This window comes from Polypterus senegalus, chromosome 6 (genome assembly GCF_016835505.1).
Source record: "Polypterus senegalus isolate Bchr_013 chromosome 6, ASM1683550v1, whole genome shotgun sequence".
Lineage (NCBI taxonomy): Eukaryota > Metazoa > Chordata > Cladistia > Polypteriformes > Polypteridae > Polypterus > Polypterus senegalus.
In genome coordinates, this window is record NC_053159.1 from 126,124,675 (window position 1) to 126,144,231 (window position 19,557).

At 35.6% G+C, this 19,557-nt stretch overlaps 1 protein-coding gene across 1 annotated transcript in view; it reads left to right on the forward strand.

Annotated features, from left to right (window-relative positions):
• The first annotated feature begins 257 nt into the window (after positions 1 to 257).
• The window catches only part of ulk2 (unc-51 like autophagy activating kinase 2), a 58,206-nt gene continuing 38,906 nt past the window's right edge, over positions 258 to 19,557 (forward strand). The window contains exons 1-3 of the mRNA XM_039757086.1: positions 258 to 2,881; positions 4,978 to 5,070; positions 7,429 to 7,470. Of these exons, the coding sequence (XP_039613020.1) occupies positions 2,792 to 2,881; positions 4,978 to 5,070; positions 7,429 to 7,470 (225 nt within the window). The 5' untranslated portion in view covers positions 258 to 2,791. The remainder of the gene's footprint in view (positions 2,882 to 4,977; positions 5,071 to 7,428; positions 7,471 to 19,557) is intronic.

Genomic DNA, 19,557 nt, shown 5'->3' on the forward strand with positions numbered 1-19,557 from the left:
CGTTACATTTCAAACATAACGTCATGCTTTGTTCACCACGTTACGTTTATTATAGAGGTATGTTTCTGCCAATTATGTGTGCTAAGCACACATGCTTACTATTTACGACCCTGTGCATAACTAAAATGTATTTACCGTCTTCTATCGAAGAAAATAATTCAATGAAAACAAAGATGAGGAACTATTTGGCAAGGCGGAAGGTTATGGCGGCTGTGCTGCCGCACTATAAAATAAGCACAGTGGCGACTGCGCTGTCAGTGCTTTGTGAATGTGACAGATATGTTGGGTTTTTGAAAGAGACGTGGTTTTAATGAAAAAATGTGAAAGGAACATAAACTTAATAACCATAGCAACGTTATTGCCAAGTTTCTTTACTATGCTGAGGAACTAAAGATGTTTTAAATTTATTTTTATATTTTTTAGGTTGGATGATTTATCCCATTCCCGTGCTGGTTTGTTTTTGTCGCTCGCGAAGGACTGACTTCCTCGTAATGTCAAAAAAGGGAGTACCAGCCTCTCAGTGATAGGATTTAGAAAAGAAACAGCAGTTGCTTGAACTTGCTAGTGGACACCAGGCGTAAATCTCGCCTGCGGCTTTTCGAGGCATCTCAGCAGTCGGTGACAAGTAGCAGGAAGAGAAAAGCTGCCGAGGGGACGGCCTGCAGTGGAGTAAACTGTGTGATGTTTACGGCTGTCGCCCGGGGATGGGTGCAACCAGCCACTGGGGCTGCGGATATAATCGGGAGGGAAGCACCAGCTACGGACGGCTTTACTGGCACCGAGGCCTCCCCTGAACGCGGCCGCCTGACTGTACAAGCCTAACGGACTTGAAGCATGTCGAGGGGAGTTCGCTGAGCCACCCACGCTCCAGGAATCCACGCCAACACCTTGTGCGCATTGTTTACATCTGAACACCATTATACCTGCTGAAGCCTTCGTCCCGGTACTTGAGGGATTTGGGGCGCGAGGTCACGTGCGCCCAGTAGGGGCGGGGGTTTCCACACGTGCTCTAAACAACCCATCAACAAGGAGAGTGGGTGAGAAGAGGGCAAGGAGCACTTCGCAGGAGAGTCACACACTGAAGAGGACACGTGCATCCGCTACTGTCTTACCGGTAGCTGTGGATTTAAAACAAAATACAGCATCATTTTATTTACAAGCGAAAATTAAAACTTGTCTTTTTTCCCTATGGAGACAGATTTGTTTACTGAGGATGACAGGCGTTTTTATACAAGTATAGCTTAACCATGTGAGGAGAACAAGGACGTTGTCATACCTACATTAGAGGTATTCTGCGTTTTTTTCCAGTTTACATTTCACTCGTGATGTTCTTGCCTTCTGGTGTTTCAGCAGTGGACATCAAATCAGGAACGACAATGACTGTGTTTAATGCATTTAATTTTGTGTTCGGTTTTGTAAAAGGTGCATCGCGTCAAACATTTCAGTAAAGTGACTTTCTAAAAATTATGTAATTTCGGTCTTATGCAAGACTGGTCATTTTAACAAAATATAGTCTATAATACATGTAAATGAAGACACCGTCTAAGGCAGAGTCCTGCACGTCACTACTTTTGTATTTACAAAAATCTTCGTAACCTGCATTGGGATCCTCAGTTTATATTCCAAGATATTTCACCTTGGATTATCCTTGTTCATTGTGAATGACAAGCATAGATCTTTAATTGGTGTTTTTGCAGAAGACGTTTGCAGATTAATTATTTATTTTTCTAATAAAAAGTGAACACATGGAAAGATGATGGAGCTACTGGTGCACTTTCATGTTTCATCTACAGGAATAAAAATCGGACATTACCCGACTTTTTAGCAGGATTGTTGGATTCTCCCCCAGATATTGAATATGCAAAGAAGGATTTACTTCTTCCTGAATACTATCCACTATTAAGATGATGCTGCATTAATTATCCAAAGTCGACATTGCGAATAAATTGAATAACTTGCCAAATTTCATTCAGTCTGTTAGATGAACGATGTACTGTTAACACAAGTTGCATTTTAGTTAATTAATAACTATCGTCAAAAGGCACATTATTTTTAATTTGAATTCCAAAAGGGCGAACTTCTTTTGATTCATTACTTTGCTGTATGTGAAAAGACTGTCAGTGAATTTACACAAGGTTTTCGTATTTTAAGGTTTAAAAGCACATTTGTCCAAAGGAAAAAAATACAAGCTTTTCATAAATGGTGATTAACTTCGTGATAACCGATTTCACCACCCAGGTTCTTATCATTGTCATCTGATATTTACAGTACAGTTCAATAGCAAATTTTTCCTCAGAACATGCTTGTAATGGGCAAGTTTGTTTCTCAGCCATAATTTTTGAGGAACCTTTAATTGTGGAATGTGATTAACGTTATTCAAAAAGTCAAAAATAAAATGTAAAACAGGTATCACAAAGTTGTTACTTTTACATTTTTATGAAGAAAGAAGTTGTTGGTGACATTTAAAGTTTATACACTTTTCTTAACATGAAATACATTTAAAGTATGTATAAAGACTTAGCATTTTACAATTCAGTTCCCATTTTAGTCTGACCAGTTATTTCATTCATATTGCACTTAATGAGCAGTGGAAGAGCTTACATGGAAACAAAAGAAGGAAATCTGTCTTTGACAGCTTTTTTTGTAATTTTTGTTTTTAGACATCCTGTTTTTTAATTATTTTTCTTACTTTTTGAAAGCAAGCTCTGTTTAATTGAACTAAATCCGTGGATAATATCGTTTTTCACACTTTGCAAGAGCCTTCAGTGAACATCTAATCATTTTGAAAAAAATGGAGATTGTTGGAGATTTTGAATATAGTAGAAAAGATCTTGTGGGCCATGGAGCTTTTGCAGTGGTGTTCAAAGGGAGACACAGAAAGGTAAATATTTTTATTTCTAATTTGTTGAGGTAAATTGTGTTTCTAGTTTATATGCATGAGGTTTTTGTTCAATTCAATAGTAATTTTACAAATTTTAGCAATGCTTATTTAATATTTGAAATTGTGTGGATAACAGTTACCGCAGAATTGTCGTTCTGAACTAATTTGATGACTTAAAAATTTGTAACTGAATTGGTTGCTGTGTAGCCTGTTCTGTTCAAGGATGAATGGGTTCAGTTCCTTTTAGTCCTTCCAAGTAGGTCATTGTTATAATGCTAGAGATAACATTGTCTCCTTGCTTTAATCCATTTCATGGCCATGTAAGAGTGGAGATGATTTTGACACTGCAGCATAAAGAAGGAATCAGTCCTGAATTTGAAACAAGCCCATCATAATAATTCATTTGATGCCCCTTAGTTATTCTTGTATTTTTTACATTTTGGTGATACAGTGTTTATTTTGGAGTAAGCTCACCAAAGCTAGAGACAAAAGTTTAAGTGCAGTCTCAGTTGTGCTGTATAGAGTTTGAGTATGGTAATTCTCCTATTTACTTTATATTCAACTTATTTTTTTTATAGTATCCATTTTTGGCCCTTTGAATAGCTTTGGTCTTGGGTATATGAGAATGTTTATAACTGATTTTGTAGATTCTAGGACAACACCTCTGACTTTCTCCCAGATTGCTTATTGTCCTCTTAATCAGTACTTTCTTTACATTATCAATTAGTCATATTCAAATTAAATTTCTGAAATAAATTCCAAAAAGTCATCTGCTGTATATGTTGGTTTTTAATGTGTGTTCCTGAAAGTTCATGAGTTATTTTTTCATTTATTAAATCCTGGCTATGCTGCCTCCTCACCTCATAATTCACTTAATCCTCTTGGTCTCATCTTGCCTCTTCTTCCAGTTTCATATAAAAACAAAGTGAATGTTGTCATGCTATACCACTAAGGAGGCTACTGATTTGACTAGGTTTTAAGACAGTCTAAGTGACCTGGTTGGCTGTGCTTCTGGTTTTGTATTTGTGTTGATACTCTTGCTTATATGCACATTAGTGATTTTGATTAAGTATTTTGACTAGACTGCTGCCTTCTGTGTTCTGTCCACTTGCTGGGGCAATTTAGCAGGAACAGTATGTGATTGCATCTTGAATTTGTATCCAAAGTCTGTGCCTGGGAAGTGTGATTCTTGCAGGCAGGTGGCAGATGTACTGTTAAAATGAAAGCTGCAAGTCTTTGCTGTACAGTAAGTGGAATGATCTTGTGAGACAGTCAGAGGTAAAAAATGTTGTTTTGTATATATTTTTGTATCCTTTCTGCATGATCATTTTGAGATTTCTCCATTACTAGTGTAAGGAGTTGGGAAATCACTTGTGACTGGTATCTGTTTCCAACTTGAGCTACAGTGCTGATAGATATGTGACGGCACCATATGACTCAGAAATATCTATCATGTGACAATAGATATTTATACCTGCTTAGTCTGCTGTTTATGGATATGTTTTCTCTACAAATACTTTTTAAAAAGGCCATGACACACATTTACACTCAATAATCTAAACTTTATTTAGTACAAACTAAGAGAGTTACATCCATCCCATGGCCCTGAAATTGATAATACAAGAGCAAACGGTCCTAAAACTAAAGGTGTTGGTGAAAGTAGTAAGTGCTTGGCATTCAGATTTATTTTTTTTTCTCTTCATGTAGCATTTACAGTGTTTTTGTACATCTGGGCTCATATCTATTGCTGAATGTTATGTTATTCATTTCAGAAATCTGAGTGCATTTGATGCTAGGATCATAGTTCATGGTGATGTACTGTAAATATTTTCTTGTCTTGCATAGCATGAAACAATAGAAAAAAAATCGGATTCTTTTTCCTGTTTTGCATACTGACAGTGATAATCTTGAAGATTTGGCTATTTTACAATCTTTAAATTAACTGTTAGTTGTTTGTATTATGTTAATGACCAGAAGACTGCATTTTTGATATTATTTACATTATTATGGTATCTGCTTTGATCCCTGAAGAGGTGACACTTTTGTTAAGAGATTAAATGTTATCTTTTAAGAAGTATACCGTTTTAACCTTTCAGAAAACTGATTGGGAAGTGGCAATCAAAAGCATCAACAAGAAAAATCTATCAAAGTCACAGATTCTTTTGGGCAAAGAAATTAAAATTTTGAAGGTAAGTATTAGACTGATCAGTCTGGTTTAATCCTTCTATTTGTGCTTCAACTGGAAAATCTAAGCTGTCTTTTGACGTAGGGCTACATAACTAATTTATTCAGTCATTTAAAACTTCAGCATTACCTTAGAAGCATAGTAAAATTAAAAATTCTGTGAGTCAAGCAGTAAGAAGAATGGATTTTTTTTTAAAGAAATACTCATTCAGAGGACTTCTGGTTTGATAAATAAATATAGCATTGAGACAGTCATATGTATCAGTCACATTTGCACAATAAATCCTAATCCCTTTACTTTCAAAGGATAATTTAAAAACTTAATTTACGTAACATTACATTCTCCAAGCCACCAAAATCAGTTCATTGTCACAGTTGGGGGGTCATGAAGCTTTTGTAATATGCCATGGGAATGAAACTGGAAACTTCCATGAATGGAGCATCAGTCCATCACAGGACCTACCACCACCTAACCATACTCAAACTCACAATGGGTCATTTTAGAATTGCCATTTACTGTAACCTGTACATCTTCGGGGATTTAGTGTGGGTAGTTGGGGGTGAAAGAAAACACACATGGATATAGAGGTGGTGAGCAAACTCCTGACAGACAATGAATGGACTCTGGTTCCATGCACTGCCATGATGAGTGAAGTATTCATTCTCTTGTCAGTGTTACTTAGCTTAATTAATTGACACTTTCTAGTGTGAAATTCCAAGCTAAACATTCTCTAGCATCATTGATTGATAGTAAATATACTTAACTTCTACTGATCTTTGAACTATACACATAGAGGAAATAGCATGCAAACAATGCAGAACAAGTGGTAGATGAGTGGATAGTATCCCAGTCCTAGAATTACTGTTAATGATGTTATTAAAGCCAATTTATGGATGTGACTTTCTGTGCTTTCTTTTTCTACATTAATGATCTAGAAGCCTTGCTGCAGAAATTGGTAAAATGATTGGAATTTTAACAAAAACAACCTGATAAGTATTTAATGGTTAAGTTTGTGGTGCTAATGTACTTCATGATCTGAAGTGTTTAAAAGATTTCCATGCTGTGAGGTCAACACCATCTGGTTAATCATCACAGATGTTTACTTACTCATACAGCACACTTTGGTAATGCAGGCTTTATGCTAAATTGCACAAAAGACAAGAATACTCTTGAGATGCATTTGAATGGGAGGGGTATATATTAGGTTATTTTACAAATGTAAGTTTTCTTATATTTATTTTGATTAAAAAATAGTATAATTGTTTGTTTTCTTTCTTCCTTCTGATAACACCTACACTGATATCTATATACTGTAGCATCTTTGTCTTTGCCAAACACAAATTTGAGTTTTTCTGAAGCACAACACTTTTTGCTGCAAGTGTAATGTTTTTGTGCAGCCTCATTCATGTGATGAGTTAAGTAATATTCTGCACATGTTAATACCATACATTAATGTAAATGTGTGTCATGCTTTTAAAGAGATCTGTGCTTTATGTCAAAGTGCAGCTTTGTAGGCCTGGAATCAAATGTTCCCAATCCCTGCTTGTAGGTGTTTTCAAGACTTTTTGTTAATTGAGTTAAATTGCTTCTGTCATAAAATGGAACAACATCATCCTTTTGTAGAACATTATCTAAGTCAGGGGTGTCAAACTCAGATCTTGAATAGCTACAGTTATCTCCAACAGAACAAACAATAATGAGATGCAAAATGATCCAATAGGTGACCAGTTACTTTGATCCCTGTGTGTCTGTCATACTGTATATGTTTCAAAAAGAATTTGAAAACAAAAAACTAAAAGTCTGAGAAATTTTAGTTTGGTCTGTTCCCCACAACATCTTGACGGTACTCTCAGTTTTGGAGGTGCCTAGTGTGGTGGAATGAGAGCACTAAGAAGTTATACCTAATGTACTTCCTTAACCGCAATAATTAGTCATGAATTTGAGAAGTTATCTGTAGTGACAATGGAGGCCCTTCATGAACTAAGTTTCAGAACCTTGAGTTATTTCACCATCTTTTTACTGTGCATCTCATTGTTTGTCTGTTCCTTAAAGAGAAAAGAATCAGGGGTTCCAACAAAGCAAGTTAATTAAAACTATAGTAAAAATGTGTTCCATTAGAGTTATTAATTGATTACTAATGAAGAAAGTGGCTAAAATGAAAATCTGCAGTCACTATGGCCCTCTTGGCGATGAGTTTGGCACCCTCACCATTAAGTGTAGCAATGATATTACTGCCTATGGACAAAGCAAAAAGTAAACTAAAATTGCAATTCCATTCCTACTTAACTTCTCACAGCTAAGTTGCTTCAGTATTTCTAGGGTACCAGCCTAATCATTATCCCCCCCCTCTCTCTTTCACTAGGAGCTGCAGCATGAAAATATTGTGGCTTTATATGATGTGCAGGTATGTTTTATTTTGTAATGTTGAAAGGGAAACCATTTGCACTTTTTTGTGTGTGCAAGGCATATTTCTCTATTTCACCATTTTGTTAATGTTTTGATTATGTAACCAGGATTATAAACTAAACATGTCAAATTATATTGGTACTGTATATTAGTACAATAATCGGTTAGTTTAATAGTACCATGTGCTGTTCAGGTTTGTTTGTGCTTCCTTTCAATTGAACAGACTTTGAAAGACAATATCACCATAATAATATGAAAAACTAGTAGGGAAAAAAAGACTTAAGGTTATTTCCACACTGAACATGAAAGAAGATTAAAGACCAAACATTTTGGTTGTATGGCCTTCATCAGGTGTGCAAGGTGGGGAGGGAGGGAACAAAGGTAGAGTAGTTGAATGGAGAAAATGTTATAGTAGGTGTGAAAAAGCTGTCCTTTAGAGAATATATGCATATCTGCAAAATGGGAAATTTTGTTTACTCTTCTGTGGGGATGCTGATTTTTATAATTGGGGCTCCTTTTAGAGTGAATGTTATAAGATCTGTTCCTGGATTGATTGATAACCATGTCCTCAATATGAGCAGGATAATCCTCTGTCATTGAAGAAATTCCTTATTCTGAGTGCTTCATTTCAGAAGTTAACCTCATCACTGCAGAGTCCGAGGGCCTGAAAAACAAGATAGTTTAGTATGCTAGAGATGGAAGGGGCTGAAAAGAAGCTATGTCTGTGAGTAAACTGGCTTGTAATTGACAGAACTGAAGTCCAGGAAAACTGATAGAAGACTGATATCTAAAAATGGTAGAGTTGTTGTAGAAACATCAACAGAAAACCTGAGAGATATATAGAAACTATTAAAATCATTGTGTTTCTGTAGCTGGTTTCTGGAGCAAGAGGCAGCACTAATGCAATCATTGATATATATTTTGTACAGGTCTGGTACAAACCATAGGTAGGAAGAAAATAAATGACCTTCTATTGATCAAATTGGCTCTACAGCTACGAAACACAAAGAATTGTGGGTAAATTCGTTGACCCGTACTACAGTATTTCCTTGTTGAGAACTTAAAAATGAAAATGCAAAGTGGAAATACGTTTTACTTTTCAGTTGTGCAGCTTCATTGCTGTTCAGACTGAAAATGAAATGGCAAACAGGATTATTTCATTTTATTTTTAATTTTTTGCAGCATTCTTGTGTGCACTTGAAAATGTAATCGCAAATGCGGTTATTTAATTTTATTTTTTTTTAGATTTAAGTTTTTCAGCATTCTTGTGCACAGACTTTGAAAATGAAATTGCAAAAGAGAGGTTGCATTTTCATTTTATAATTTTCATTTTCTTTTTTCAGAAAATACCTCCCGTAGATTGTGAGACTGATACTGTCCTGATTTGTCTCCTTGCACTGTACATTCACTCATTTTTAACTAGCTTAAATTAAACGGTGACCATGCACACCTATACTAGCACATTGCATGCAGTTGCAATGCTCATATGCCGTAATCTGTCCTATTAGGCTGCATGTATGCAAGCTGTGTTAGACATGTTTGGAGACAACTATGAGTGAATTTTACTTAAAGCTAGGTGAAAATAATTTGACGGCTTACTGAGTATCACATTTCTAAATCGATTCAATGTCTTATGAAGGTGACGGTCAAAGTAGGGGTAGTGATTGTGAACTGCAAAGTGCGGAGATAAAGATAAGTCTTTAATTTTATCTGACAGAGAGCAAGCTTCTGATTACTGAACTGCTGTGTTCATGAAAATATGAATTGTAAAATATGCATCCAATGGAAACAATATATTACACCCTATCAAAAGAAGGTGAAAAGGACTTGTTAATAATGAAGAGCCAAAGGAGATGCAGATTTCACTACTCAACACACCCAATCAACAAATTTGCAAAACAACTTCAGTAGAAACACACAGAAGGCTACACAGCCTTCACCATCTTATAACACATCTGAAAGAATGAATGAAAAAACAAGTTAACATTACTAATTGGAAATTCAAACATGGCATGTCAGAATAGATGCAGTGTTTCAATACATAATATATTCATGGACTGCAATGCTTATGTACATTCTTTTCACTGTTATGACATATAGTGATGCAATAGTCAGAATAACAGAAAGATATAGCAGACAGAAGCACTGTCTCTTCTGTCACAGCACTCATTAAAATGTACAAACTCACCATTAAGCTTTAGTTATCTTGTGCTACTGAGCTCCTGAACTTAACAGCAAAGTTATCTTTATTTTCTCTCAGCGTCAAATCTTTTGTTCAGTTTCTTTTGCCCTCTCTCTGAATTCGGTTTAAACTTCAAGTCTGGAAGAATTGGAGGAGTGTGTTCAGGAAGAAGCCCTTTTTTTTCTGAAGTACGAGTAGTGGGACAGTTGAACGCAGAAACAGTAGGGCTATGGGTTTTTGGGAGAAGGTCAAACTAGGATATCTGTGGGTTTTCAGTAATGAGGCAACTAGCATTGGGAGATAACTCCTTGTTGCTGATGAGAAGAGAAATGGTAGAACTTAACTCCTGCTGGTAATCATCTGTTGGGTCTTGTTTGATGGGATGACAAATGGCTTTGTTGAAGTTGTTTTGAAACTTCTGGAATATAGAGCTACTTCTCCAGACTACCAACACTACCCTGTCAGCAGATTTGACAGTATCATCTCAATGTAGAAGAAATAGTGCTTGGAGTTGAGCTTTGGTAAGGCTTGTTCTGTATTCGTTGAGACAAGAAAGTTTACTAGGAATTTGGTTAGCACACTGATTGATAAAATAATCAACAAGTTCAAAATGTCCAGCCATTGGGGTCCTGAATCTCTGTTTGGGATTAATGAAGTAGATGGTTTCAAAGACTGGATAACTTTCTTTCACAGTGCTGGTTTCTTCTTCAAGGAGTGCTTTGAGACAAATCCCAATCGTAAAAGCGGTTAAAGTCAACATGGACTTGGAGATTGTCAAACTTTTTTGGCACTGCCAATAAAAGACAGACTTTTGCTAAGTAGTGATTATTCATCCTGTGAAAGAGGGAGGTCGGAGGGTATAGTTTCTACAAGATTACTGTTGTGATAAAAAGAGGAAGTTTCCTTCTCTGGCATGTTTTTCAATAGGAAATTGAGTTTTCTGTATTTATTGAGGAAGTTGTAGAACCTGGGATTCAAAGTCCTTATGATGTGGTTAAAGAGAAGTCAAACTGAGGAACAATGCATTGTAGATATTTCTTGGGTTCCTTGATAGTACCATCTATGATGTTATATATGAAGACTTATAACAAAACTGTTGGAAACAATAAAACCTTTAGATTTCTGGGTTTGTCCTTGGATTTCTCAGTATCTCATTAACTTTTATATTTTGTGCCTCGTTTCCCCAGTTTCATTGGTTTCTGTCATTTTGTATACACCATAATTATGAGACATAGATGAAGTGACTTTTGTTTTATACCTTTAATGCTTATTAAATGTAAAAATGTGCAAATAATTTTGCAAAAGATTATATGCTACCCCAGTGTTAAACAGATTTAAGATACACATTTTTGTCTATTTTATTCAATTTCCTGACAGTATAAACAGGAAGATCTTCAGCAAATTTGCCTCAGTTTTTTAAGATATGCCTTTCAGATGAGGTTGTAAGAATGTGTGTTTTATTGAAAGTTGTTTTTTTTTTTTTTCCTGTGGGCAATGTAAAGAAAATTATCAAGCCTTTTAATATCATCAGTTTATCTGCTGATGAAGCACTGCTGCAAATGCTGCATTATGAGAGATTGCACTAAATTATTAATATCCTGGAATATGAGAGCATGAAGGGCCTACAGATTGCTTGTGTAAAACTGGGAATATAGCTGGCTAGTTTATGGTCTCCTCCCATCTTTAAACACAGAAGAGTAGTGTAGTAATGCTCATTAATTAGTCTTCAGAAAATATTTTAGGAGCATCCTTTTTTTTTTCATACAATTTTTATTAAGTAGTAAAACTCTACACTGATCTGTTTGTGCTAGTTTAAATAAAACAACAATGCACTTCCATGCTCATTTTATATTTTCTTAAAACTAATTTTCCTTGTTTAGCAACTGGTAAATTTATAGCTTTGCTTATCACAGTCACACATCTAGAGTAATAATTCCTATTTTTCACATAGCACTATGTGTATATACTTATCATTATTTTCATTACCTTTTTTCATAAATAATGAGTGCCTTAGAAAAGAATTTGACAAATGCCACAGTGTCAAGCAAAAGTTTGGTGTGACATTAAAAGCCATGCATAACTTGTAAGCCAACAACTTGAACCATACAGTTGGTTTAAACCTTTTCAAAGAGTTAATTATGGCCCTCAGAGTGGACAGTTTTAGTCACCTGATAATTCTTGGGTTTGGGCCTTAGTGTGTCTGTGTTTTTTGATATGCCTATAGTACTTGAACATTTGAATGGTAAAATTAAATGAATAATGTACTCATTAATTAAAAGTAATATGTATGTGCTAAACTAGATGATTTCCTATGTGCAAACCAGAAAAAGAGATAAAGCATAGATGGGCAGATATAGAGATAACAAGAGTCTCTTCTCCTAAGCAAGAAATCATGGCCAAAGCAAATAAAAATAATTAGGAGATACAAAATAAAATCCTGAGCTCATAGTATCCAAAAGCACTCTGAAAGCTCTGAAAGCTAAATAACTTTTTTTCTGTATCCAGTTGTTTACATTATTCTTATTTAATATATGTTGTACTAGGTGTTGTATTTGATGGATTAAAACTAATATTTTTATTCAACCTTATTAATGAAGCAGTATGGTGAAAAATGGTGAGCAAATAAAATCAACTCATTTCATTATACAGTACATGAAAAGCAATCTTTATATATAATATGCTACCATGGCTGTCCGTTTGTCCAGGATTTTAAATCACCTATAGCTCGCAAACCGTTTGACCTATTGACCTGAAATTTGGTACACTTATACTATGTGATGTATACTATCCGCTTTCAGGGTGTTGATTGACCTCCAAGGTTATTCCTCTTTTTATTTTTATTTTATTTTATTGTAGAATAAACTCTCTGCAGTGGCCAGCAGGGTGGCCATGCGACGCATGTGTACGGGCAGCGTTCTCATCCCTATCACCTTTGCTGTCATTTCCCCTGCCTCTTCATATCTTAAATCATTCTTGAGGCTTATTAAAGACTTAAGTGCCAGCTTAAGTGAAAAATTAAGGGAAACTCACTAATTGCAACATAAACACTGACTTAATCAGTTTTAATGCGAAAAGATGCCAATGAAAGAAAAGAAGTGGGCTGCAAGGGTGTAGAAAAGAAGCACATCAACCTCAAATGAATGCTAAACGTACAGAGAAAGAGGGTGAAAACTAGGAATGCTCAAGTTAAGTGTTTTCGTGCAGTGCTCTGTTACTGGTAAAATATAAAATGCCATGCAATAATTTTTAGCATGCAGCGTTAGTCTGTGTGAAGACATTAAATACTGCTTCACATCTAAACCATGTGGCAGTAAATCTGTAACCACAGCATTCAAATGCAGCCATCAGTATATCCCAATAGTCTTTTAGTACACCTTGGGATCAGATTTTCTTTAGAAGTTTCAAAGAGATCAAAGGGCAAGGACAGAGTAAGCCGTTTTTAGGCCATGGGAAAGAAAACAACTGTTAGTGTTTGTGAAATTTTTGGACTTAATTGATCCGCATGCCAAGTTTTGAAGTATTCTATGATCTGTGTCAGATATGTTTTCATTTGGATTCAGCTCTTTCTACTGCCTGTCAGCATGTGATGCACTGTATTATTGATCTGTGATTCAAGTAGAGTTTCACAATGATACCCTGCTGACTAATTCCAGCACATGAAATTGGAAGAAAATGGAGTGCTGCATCAACCTCCCACGTGTTGTCAACAACTCACTGTAAGCAGAGCAAGCCTGCCAGATTAATAACAGTATAGCCATGAATGAGATATACAGTATTTACTTTTCCCAAATTTTTTGTTTCCAGCCTTACATTATATTTTGGAGATCAGTGCCAAATAAAACATGCGTAGCATTATTTGCAGTTAGAAAGATATCAGAGAGCCAGAACATCACTGTGCCATTTGATCAAAACACCTAGAAGAATCATAAGAATGAATCCCCCTGAATTAAGAGTACTTGCAGTGTTGACATTTTCTTTGTTACTTAATGTGACATTTTCATTTTTTTCTCAAGTATGTAGTTTTATTTAATGTATTAGATTATTCTGATAAAAGTGTAAAAATGAAGGGTACCAAAATCAGTTTTTAAGAAATTTGGCATTTATGCTTTGCTCCTTTAGCATGTATTTAATGGATGTTGAATGGACAATTTTGAGTCATTCACTTATATCATAATCCTAATGTAGTAAGAAGTGAACACAAGCAAACCTCTTGGATTAACCAGCATTTTGTATGAAATGAATAATTATTTACTTGAAGTAAAGTTTGATCAGGTGTGTTTAAATGTCTAATAGCAGGCATTTAAGATTGTTACTGTGTTAGTTGAATAAACCATATATATACTTATTTCAGTTACTGACAAAACCATGATTTTTTTTTTTTTTTTTTTTTTTTTTAGTTCTTTCCAGATTATATATTTTACTTGTTTCTTCTTGTCATTGTCCAGTATTATTAAATTTCACCACTGGTGGTGGTTATTTTCACACTTTTTATAGTATTATACTGAATCAAATTATTACAAAACATTAATTTAGAATTTGTGAACAAGTAACACTTTATTTACAATATTGTTGGTTATGTAATCATGTAAACCAAAGACATTTAATTTACGACGTGAGTAGTGCAGGCAACCATATCATGCAGTATGTCATGGTAACTAATCCTGGGTGAACATTTGCAATATCAGTTTAGTTTTTTTTTTTTTTTTCCTCCTAAGGTGGTTCTTATTGTGAAACACCTGTTCCAGAATATTTCATCTGAAATAGGTGTTTATATAATGCATTTATATTCAGACTTACTGTTTATTCTGTTAAATGCTACGACTTTTTTATGCTTTCATCATCCTTACAAATAATTAAAAAAAGGTTACTGTTGCTGGGTTAGCAGCTAACAGGAGATTAGTACAAGACTATATGTCCTCAAACCTTTCTTATGTTTTATAGTCTTGATTTCCACTTCTGTATCTGCTTCCATTGTTTGTTCTTTCTTTGTTGCAGAAAGTCACCTAACATTCCACCTCACTCCAAACTTTCACCTTACACCTTACTGTATATTGAATCTAGTTTTGTTACTCATGTAGGTTTGCCAGTATACTCTGGTCATTAAACTGATGTGTGGGTCTCTTTGCCTGAATCATGCACGTTTTGTTGATCTCATACCTTTCTGGATTCCTGCCATATAGTTATCACAGTTTAGCCAGGTGAGAATTGGTTGTGTATCATTGTTTGTGTAATTTCTTTCTTTTTTCCCTCAAATTAATTGTATCCTTCCTCCATACTTATTTGTGAGCATCCATCTGTAAGCAATGCAACCGGCAATCTCAGATGTTCATCACATGTGAATAGACAAGAGTTATAATTAGAATTAGCAGCTGTTGACAATGTAATGGAGGGCACAGATGACATGGCTGATGCACCTCCATAAACCTTGTGCCTGGGTCATGTGATTTCTTTCCTAATTATTAAGAAATGACCCAGAGTTATGGCATTTTAGTTTTTCACCAAATCATGCATTTTTAATGGATTTTCAGCATGTTTTGCACATGTTCCATGGAACAATCAGTCTGTTTGTTAAACTTTTTAATTAAGTTTATTACTGCTAAATAACAGATCACTGTAAGCTTATCAGCTTTGACATTACTTCTACTTGAGTAAGATGTTTATTAATTTTTAAAGCCACTGTCTAAAGATTAACTAAACAAAAAGTATACAAACAATTGTCTGTAAAAGTGTCAGGAGTTTAATGCAGTCTTTTAGTGATGGTGTGAGAGGGGATAAAGGTGGTTACAGGGATGGTTTAGCTAATGACAGTTTGCCCTTTTCTGGGCAAGTAAGTCTCTACAACGACTGTACAACTTGTTGGACCCTTTAAGAGTTGGAGAGTTGGGAGATGTGGTGTTTCTGTTTCAGGAGCCCTATCAGTCTTTTGACACTGGCAATTGATCATAGTACAAGCAGACCGTTGATGCTTACTTTTAGGCAGTCTTAGTGTTAACTGACAGCTACCAATTGCAGCATAGGCAAATCTCCTCTCTACAACATATGATTCTTACAAGATTACCTATATCATTTTTGTTCCTTATCTGCTCCTATACAGGAGTAGCATAATGATTATGGCTACTGCCTTACAGCCCCACAGACATTAATTACATTTTTTTGTGCAGTTCCTGTCAGTGTTAAGAATATAGATTCATGTCAGTTTTTTCTAAGAACTCCATAAAGTTTACATTTTTTTTTAAGAATTCATAGGGGAGGTAGGTGAGAAATTGTTAGAAGCAGAATAATAGCATATTATGGGACAGCCTTCAAAGTGGTGTCTTGTGCCATTAACATTTTAAAAACTTGTTTAACTTACAAAACGAACTTCAGCTAGAAATAGAAAACTGACTACTTTAACGTGAGTGCTCTCAATGAGTCTCACAAATGAACAGCTTGTTTGCTTCAGGTCAGCTGCAGTAAAGCACTGTGGGGAGAGGGGGAAGGGCACTGTGCTAAATTTTTCAGGAATTCTAAATGAACTTCTAGGAAAAGAAGGCCATGTGAGGCACAGATTGTCTTACTGCCAAGTCCATCAGCTTTGAGCCGCCAATGCCTGGGCCTATAAAGTGTGTTTTTGAAGCCAATAACACTGGGGGGTGCTTGTTTCTACTTACATCACTGTCGAACTGGGGCAAGTTCAAAGCAGAACACTTTGCTGTTGAGTGTTTTATATCAGGTATTAAATATGCTTCTACTTCAGCAAGAAATTTGAGGAGGTAAATCTATTTAAAAAAAAAAAAAAAACTGTAAAAAGATGCACCTCTAGTAAATACATATATAATACAGTGCAATTTATACTTGAAATGCCTTTTAGTTAGTTTTATTTTATATTTAAGCAATGCCTTCATCCAGAGAGACAAGGTCAAGTATATCAGAAATTTGTGACCAATAGTAAAGGAGAGTATAGTGACTGGCTCATGAGCACACAATGAGTTACAGTCAACATTGCTTTTTAAAGTCCATTCTCCTAACCACTACATTAACTGCATGCTCCCATATTTCATTTGCCTTGTCTAATTGGAATTCAATTGAGCGTTGTGTTCAGTCATTTCCCTTTTTAATGAAAAAAGATGCAGCAGTAAAATGCAAGTTCACAGCAGACTTGCTGAGGCATGGGCATTCAAAGAATGACATGTTGTACACTTTTAGTTACCAAAAGAGTATGCTACTTTTTTAATTTATCCCTCCTATTCCTTCATGTTAATATAGTTGTCTTATCTTCCTGAGTTAAGACAGAAATATAAAAGGCAGGGAAAATGCATCCTGTTGATTAACCATATGCCCAGTTGCAGAAACTGGAACAGTTGCAGTAATGTGGATTTTAGTTGACTGATCTCCAGACAGCATTGCTCTGTGTGTGTGGCACAGGTGCCGAGGGTCTGGCCCCTGTGACCAATAGGGATGTTGTTAACCATGAAGGGGAATAAATTAACTTTCATATGATGAAAGAAAGTGACACAAGTACAAACTGTATTAATCAGTTTTGAAAAGACTTAAATTCTACAGTTGTAATAAAAACCTCTTTCTAGGTATACTTTTGATCATAACATTATATTTTCAAAAGGATAAACCAGTGTCTTTCCAAGAACATATCGGGAATGTTGTAGGAGGCAATTACACATGCAACATTGTGTACGTGCAGAGTGATATTGTTTCTTCATTTTCTAAATGTGTGTGAGAAGAGTGAGAATGTATGCTTAGCAATCTGAGTGGGAGAGTAGCACTCATCTCTTGTAATTTTTTTCAGCTTCAGGGCTTTAGAGTAGCGTATGTTCTATGTTTAATCTAAAACAGTTTTACCTTACATTTATTTTAATGATATACGCTCATTCTGAACTATCTGTATTGACAATAACATTTTTGTCTGGAGAGAAAGACTAGGAAAATGCATTATTTAACCATTGTTTATAAACAGTTTGAGTGCAAGGGCTCTGTGTGTTCTGATTTTGGCAGGAGATTAATCGGAAAATCTAAAGCATAATCCATTATTCTTTAGTGAAATTTGGGCATTTAGATTTTACAAGGGAGCTGGGCAAAAATGTAAACATTTTCTCTTTTTACGTGCACCTATACTGCTTTTTGCAGTGCATAATGAACAGTCTTGCTGTCCTCTTGTATGCTTTCACAGTATAAACCTAGATTTAAAAAAATGCAGGCTACAGTCTGGATTTTATTGCCACTGACTTCTTTAAAAAGAAATCACTTTTACATCATAGGTGTTTGTGATCCAGAAAGAAATTATGGATTAGAATACAGGATTCTGCCTTACTGCTGATATTTGAGACCAAAAATAAAGGCTAATATGTTACTAGGAGATGATAATGCCTTTTAAGTCTTTGTGTCTCAGAGGTGATTTGTTATTATTGAGTCCAGAATATAAAAAAGTTGAATCCAGATTATTCAACATATTTTGCAAATACTGAGAAGCGCATTTCAACTGATAGACTATACCTTGGGAAAACATACCTTGTAAATTGTATCATGTCAGTGCAATATATTTCATCTGATAGATGTTTCTCTATTGAACATCCTTGTGACTTTTTAATCATGGCTCATTTGTTTTGGTCTCTTAGGTTAGATAAGAAAATTACAATAATTTGTTTTGCTTATGTTCAAAACATCCTGAAAGTCCTAATCAATGGAAAAACTGTCCTTCTATACATATTATTTTATAACATCTTATTTCAAAGATCATCTTTATAAGATGCCTAACATGCTTCTGGCGGCATATACACTTTACAGTGCATTATAGCAGTTGCGGTTTACTGTTCAAAACCATTGATTTGTTACATGAGTAATGATAAACATGTTTGTATATCAAGAAATTATCAAAGATTGTACAGTCTGTGTATTTAATTCCCTTTCATATTCCTAGAACTTTGTTTTACAATTCAGACTTTGGACTGAAAGGTGGTATTTTCTTTGGCAATTTTATTTTTTAACAAGAAAGAGCTGGGTTGTCTCTGTCAATATAGCTATCAAAGGAATCTTCTTCTTTCTGCTCCCGTTAGGGGTCACCACAGCGGATCATCTTCTTCCATATCTTTCTGTCCTCTGCATCTTGTTCTGTTACACCTATCACCTGCATGTCCTCTCTCACCATATCCATAAACCTTCTCGTAGGCCTTCCTCTTTTCCTCTTCCCTGGGAGCTCTATCCTTAGCATCTTTCTCCCAGTATACTCGGCATATCTCCTCTACACATAGTCCAGACCAACAAAATCTTGCCTCTATGACTTTGTCTCCCAACTGTCCAACTCTAGCTGACCCTCTAATGTACTCATTTCTAATCCTATCCATCCTTGTCACACCCAGTGCAAATCTTAGCATCTGTAACTCTGCTACTTCCAGCTCCGTCTCCTGCTTTTTGGTCAGTGCCACCCACTACAACCCATATAACATAGCTGGTCTCACTATTGTCCTGTAGACCTTCCCTTTCACTTTTGCTAATATCCGTCTTTCACAAATCACTCCTGACACACTTCACCACCCATTCCACCCTGCCTGCACTCTCTTTTTCACCTCTCTTTCACAATCCCCATTACTCTGTACTGTTGATCCCAAGTATTTAAACTCATCCACCTTTGCCAACTTACTCTTTGCATCCTTACCATTCCACTGACCTCCCTCTCATTTACACACATGTATTCTGTCTTGTTCCTACTGACCTTCATTTCTCTCCTCTCTAGAGCATATCTCCACCTCTCCAGGGTCTCCTTGACCTGCTACCTACTACCTACTATCGCTACAGATCACAGTGTTCTCAGCAAACATCATAGTCCACAAGGACTCCTGTCTGATCTCGTCTGTCAATCTGTCCATTACCATTGCAAATAAGAAAGGGCTCGGAGCCGATCCCTGATGTAAT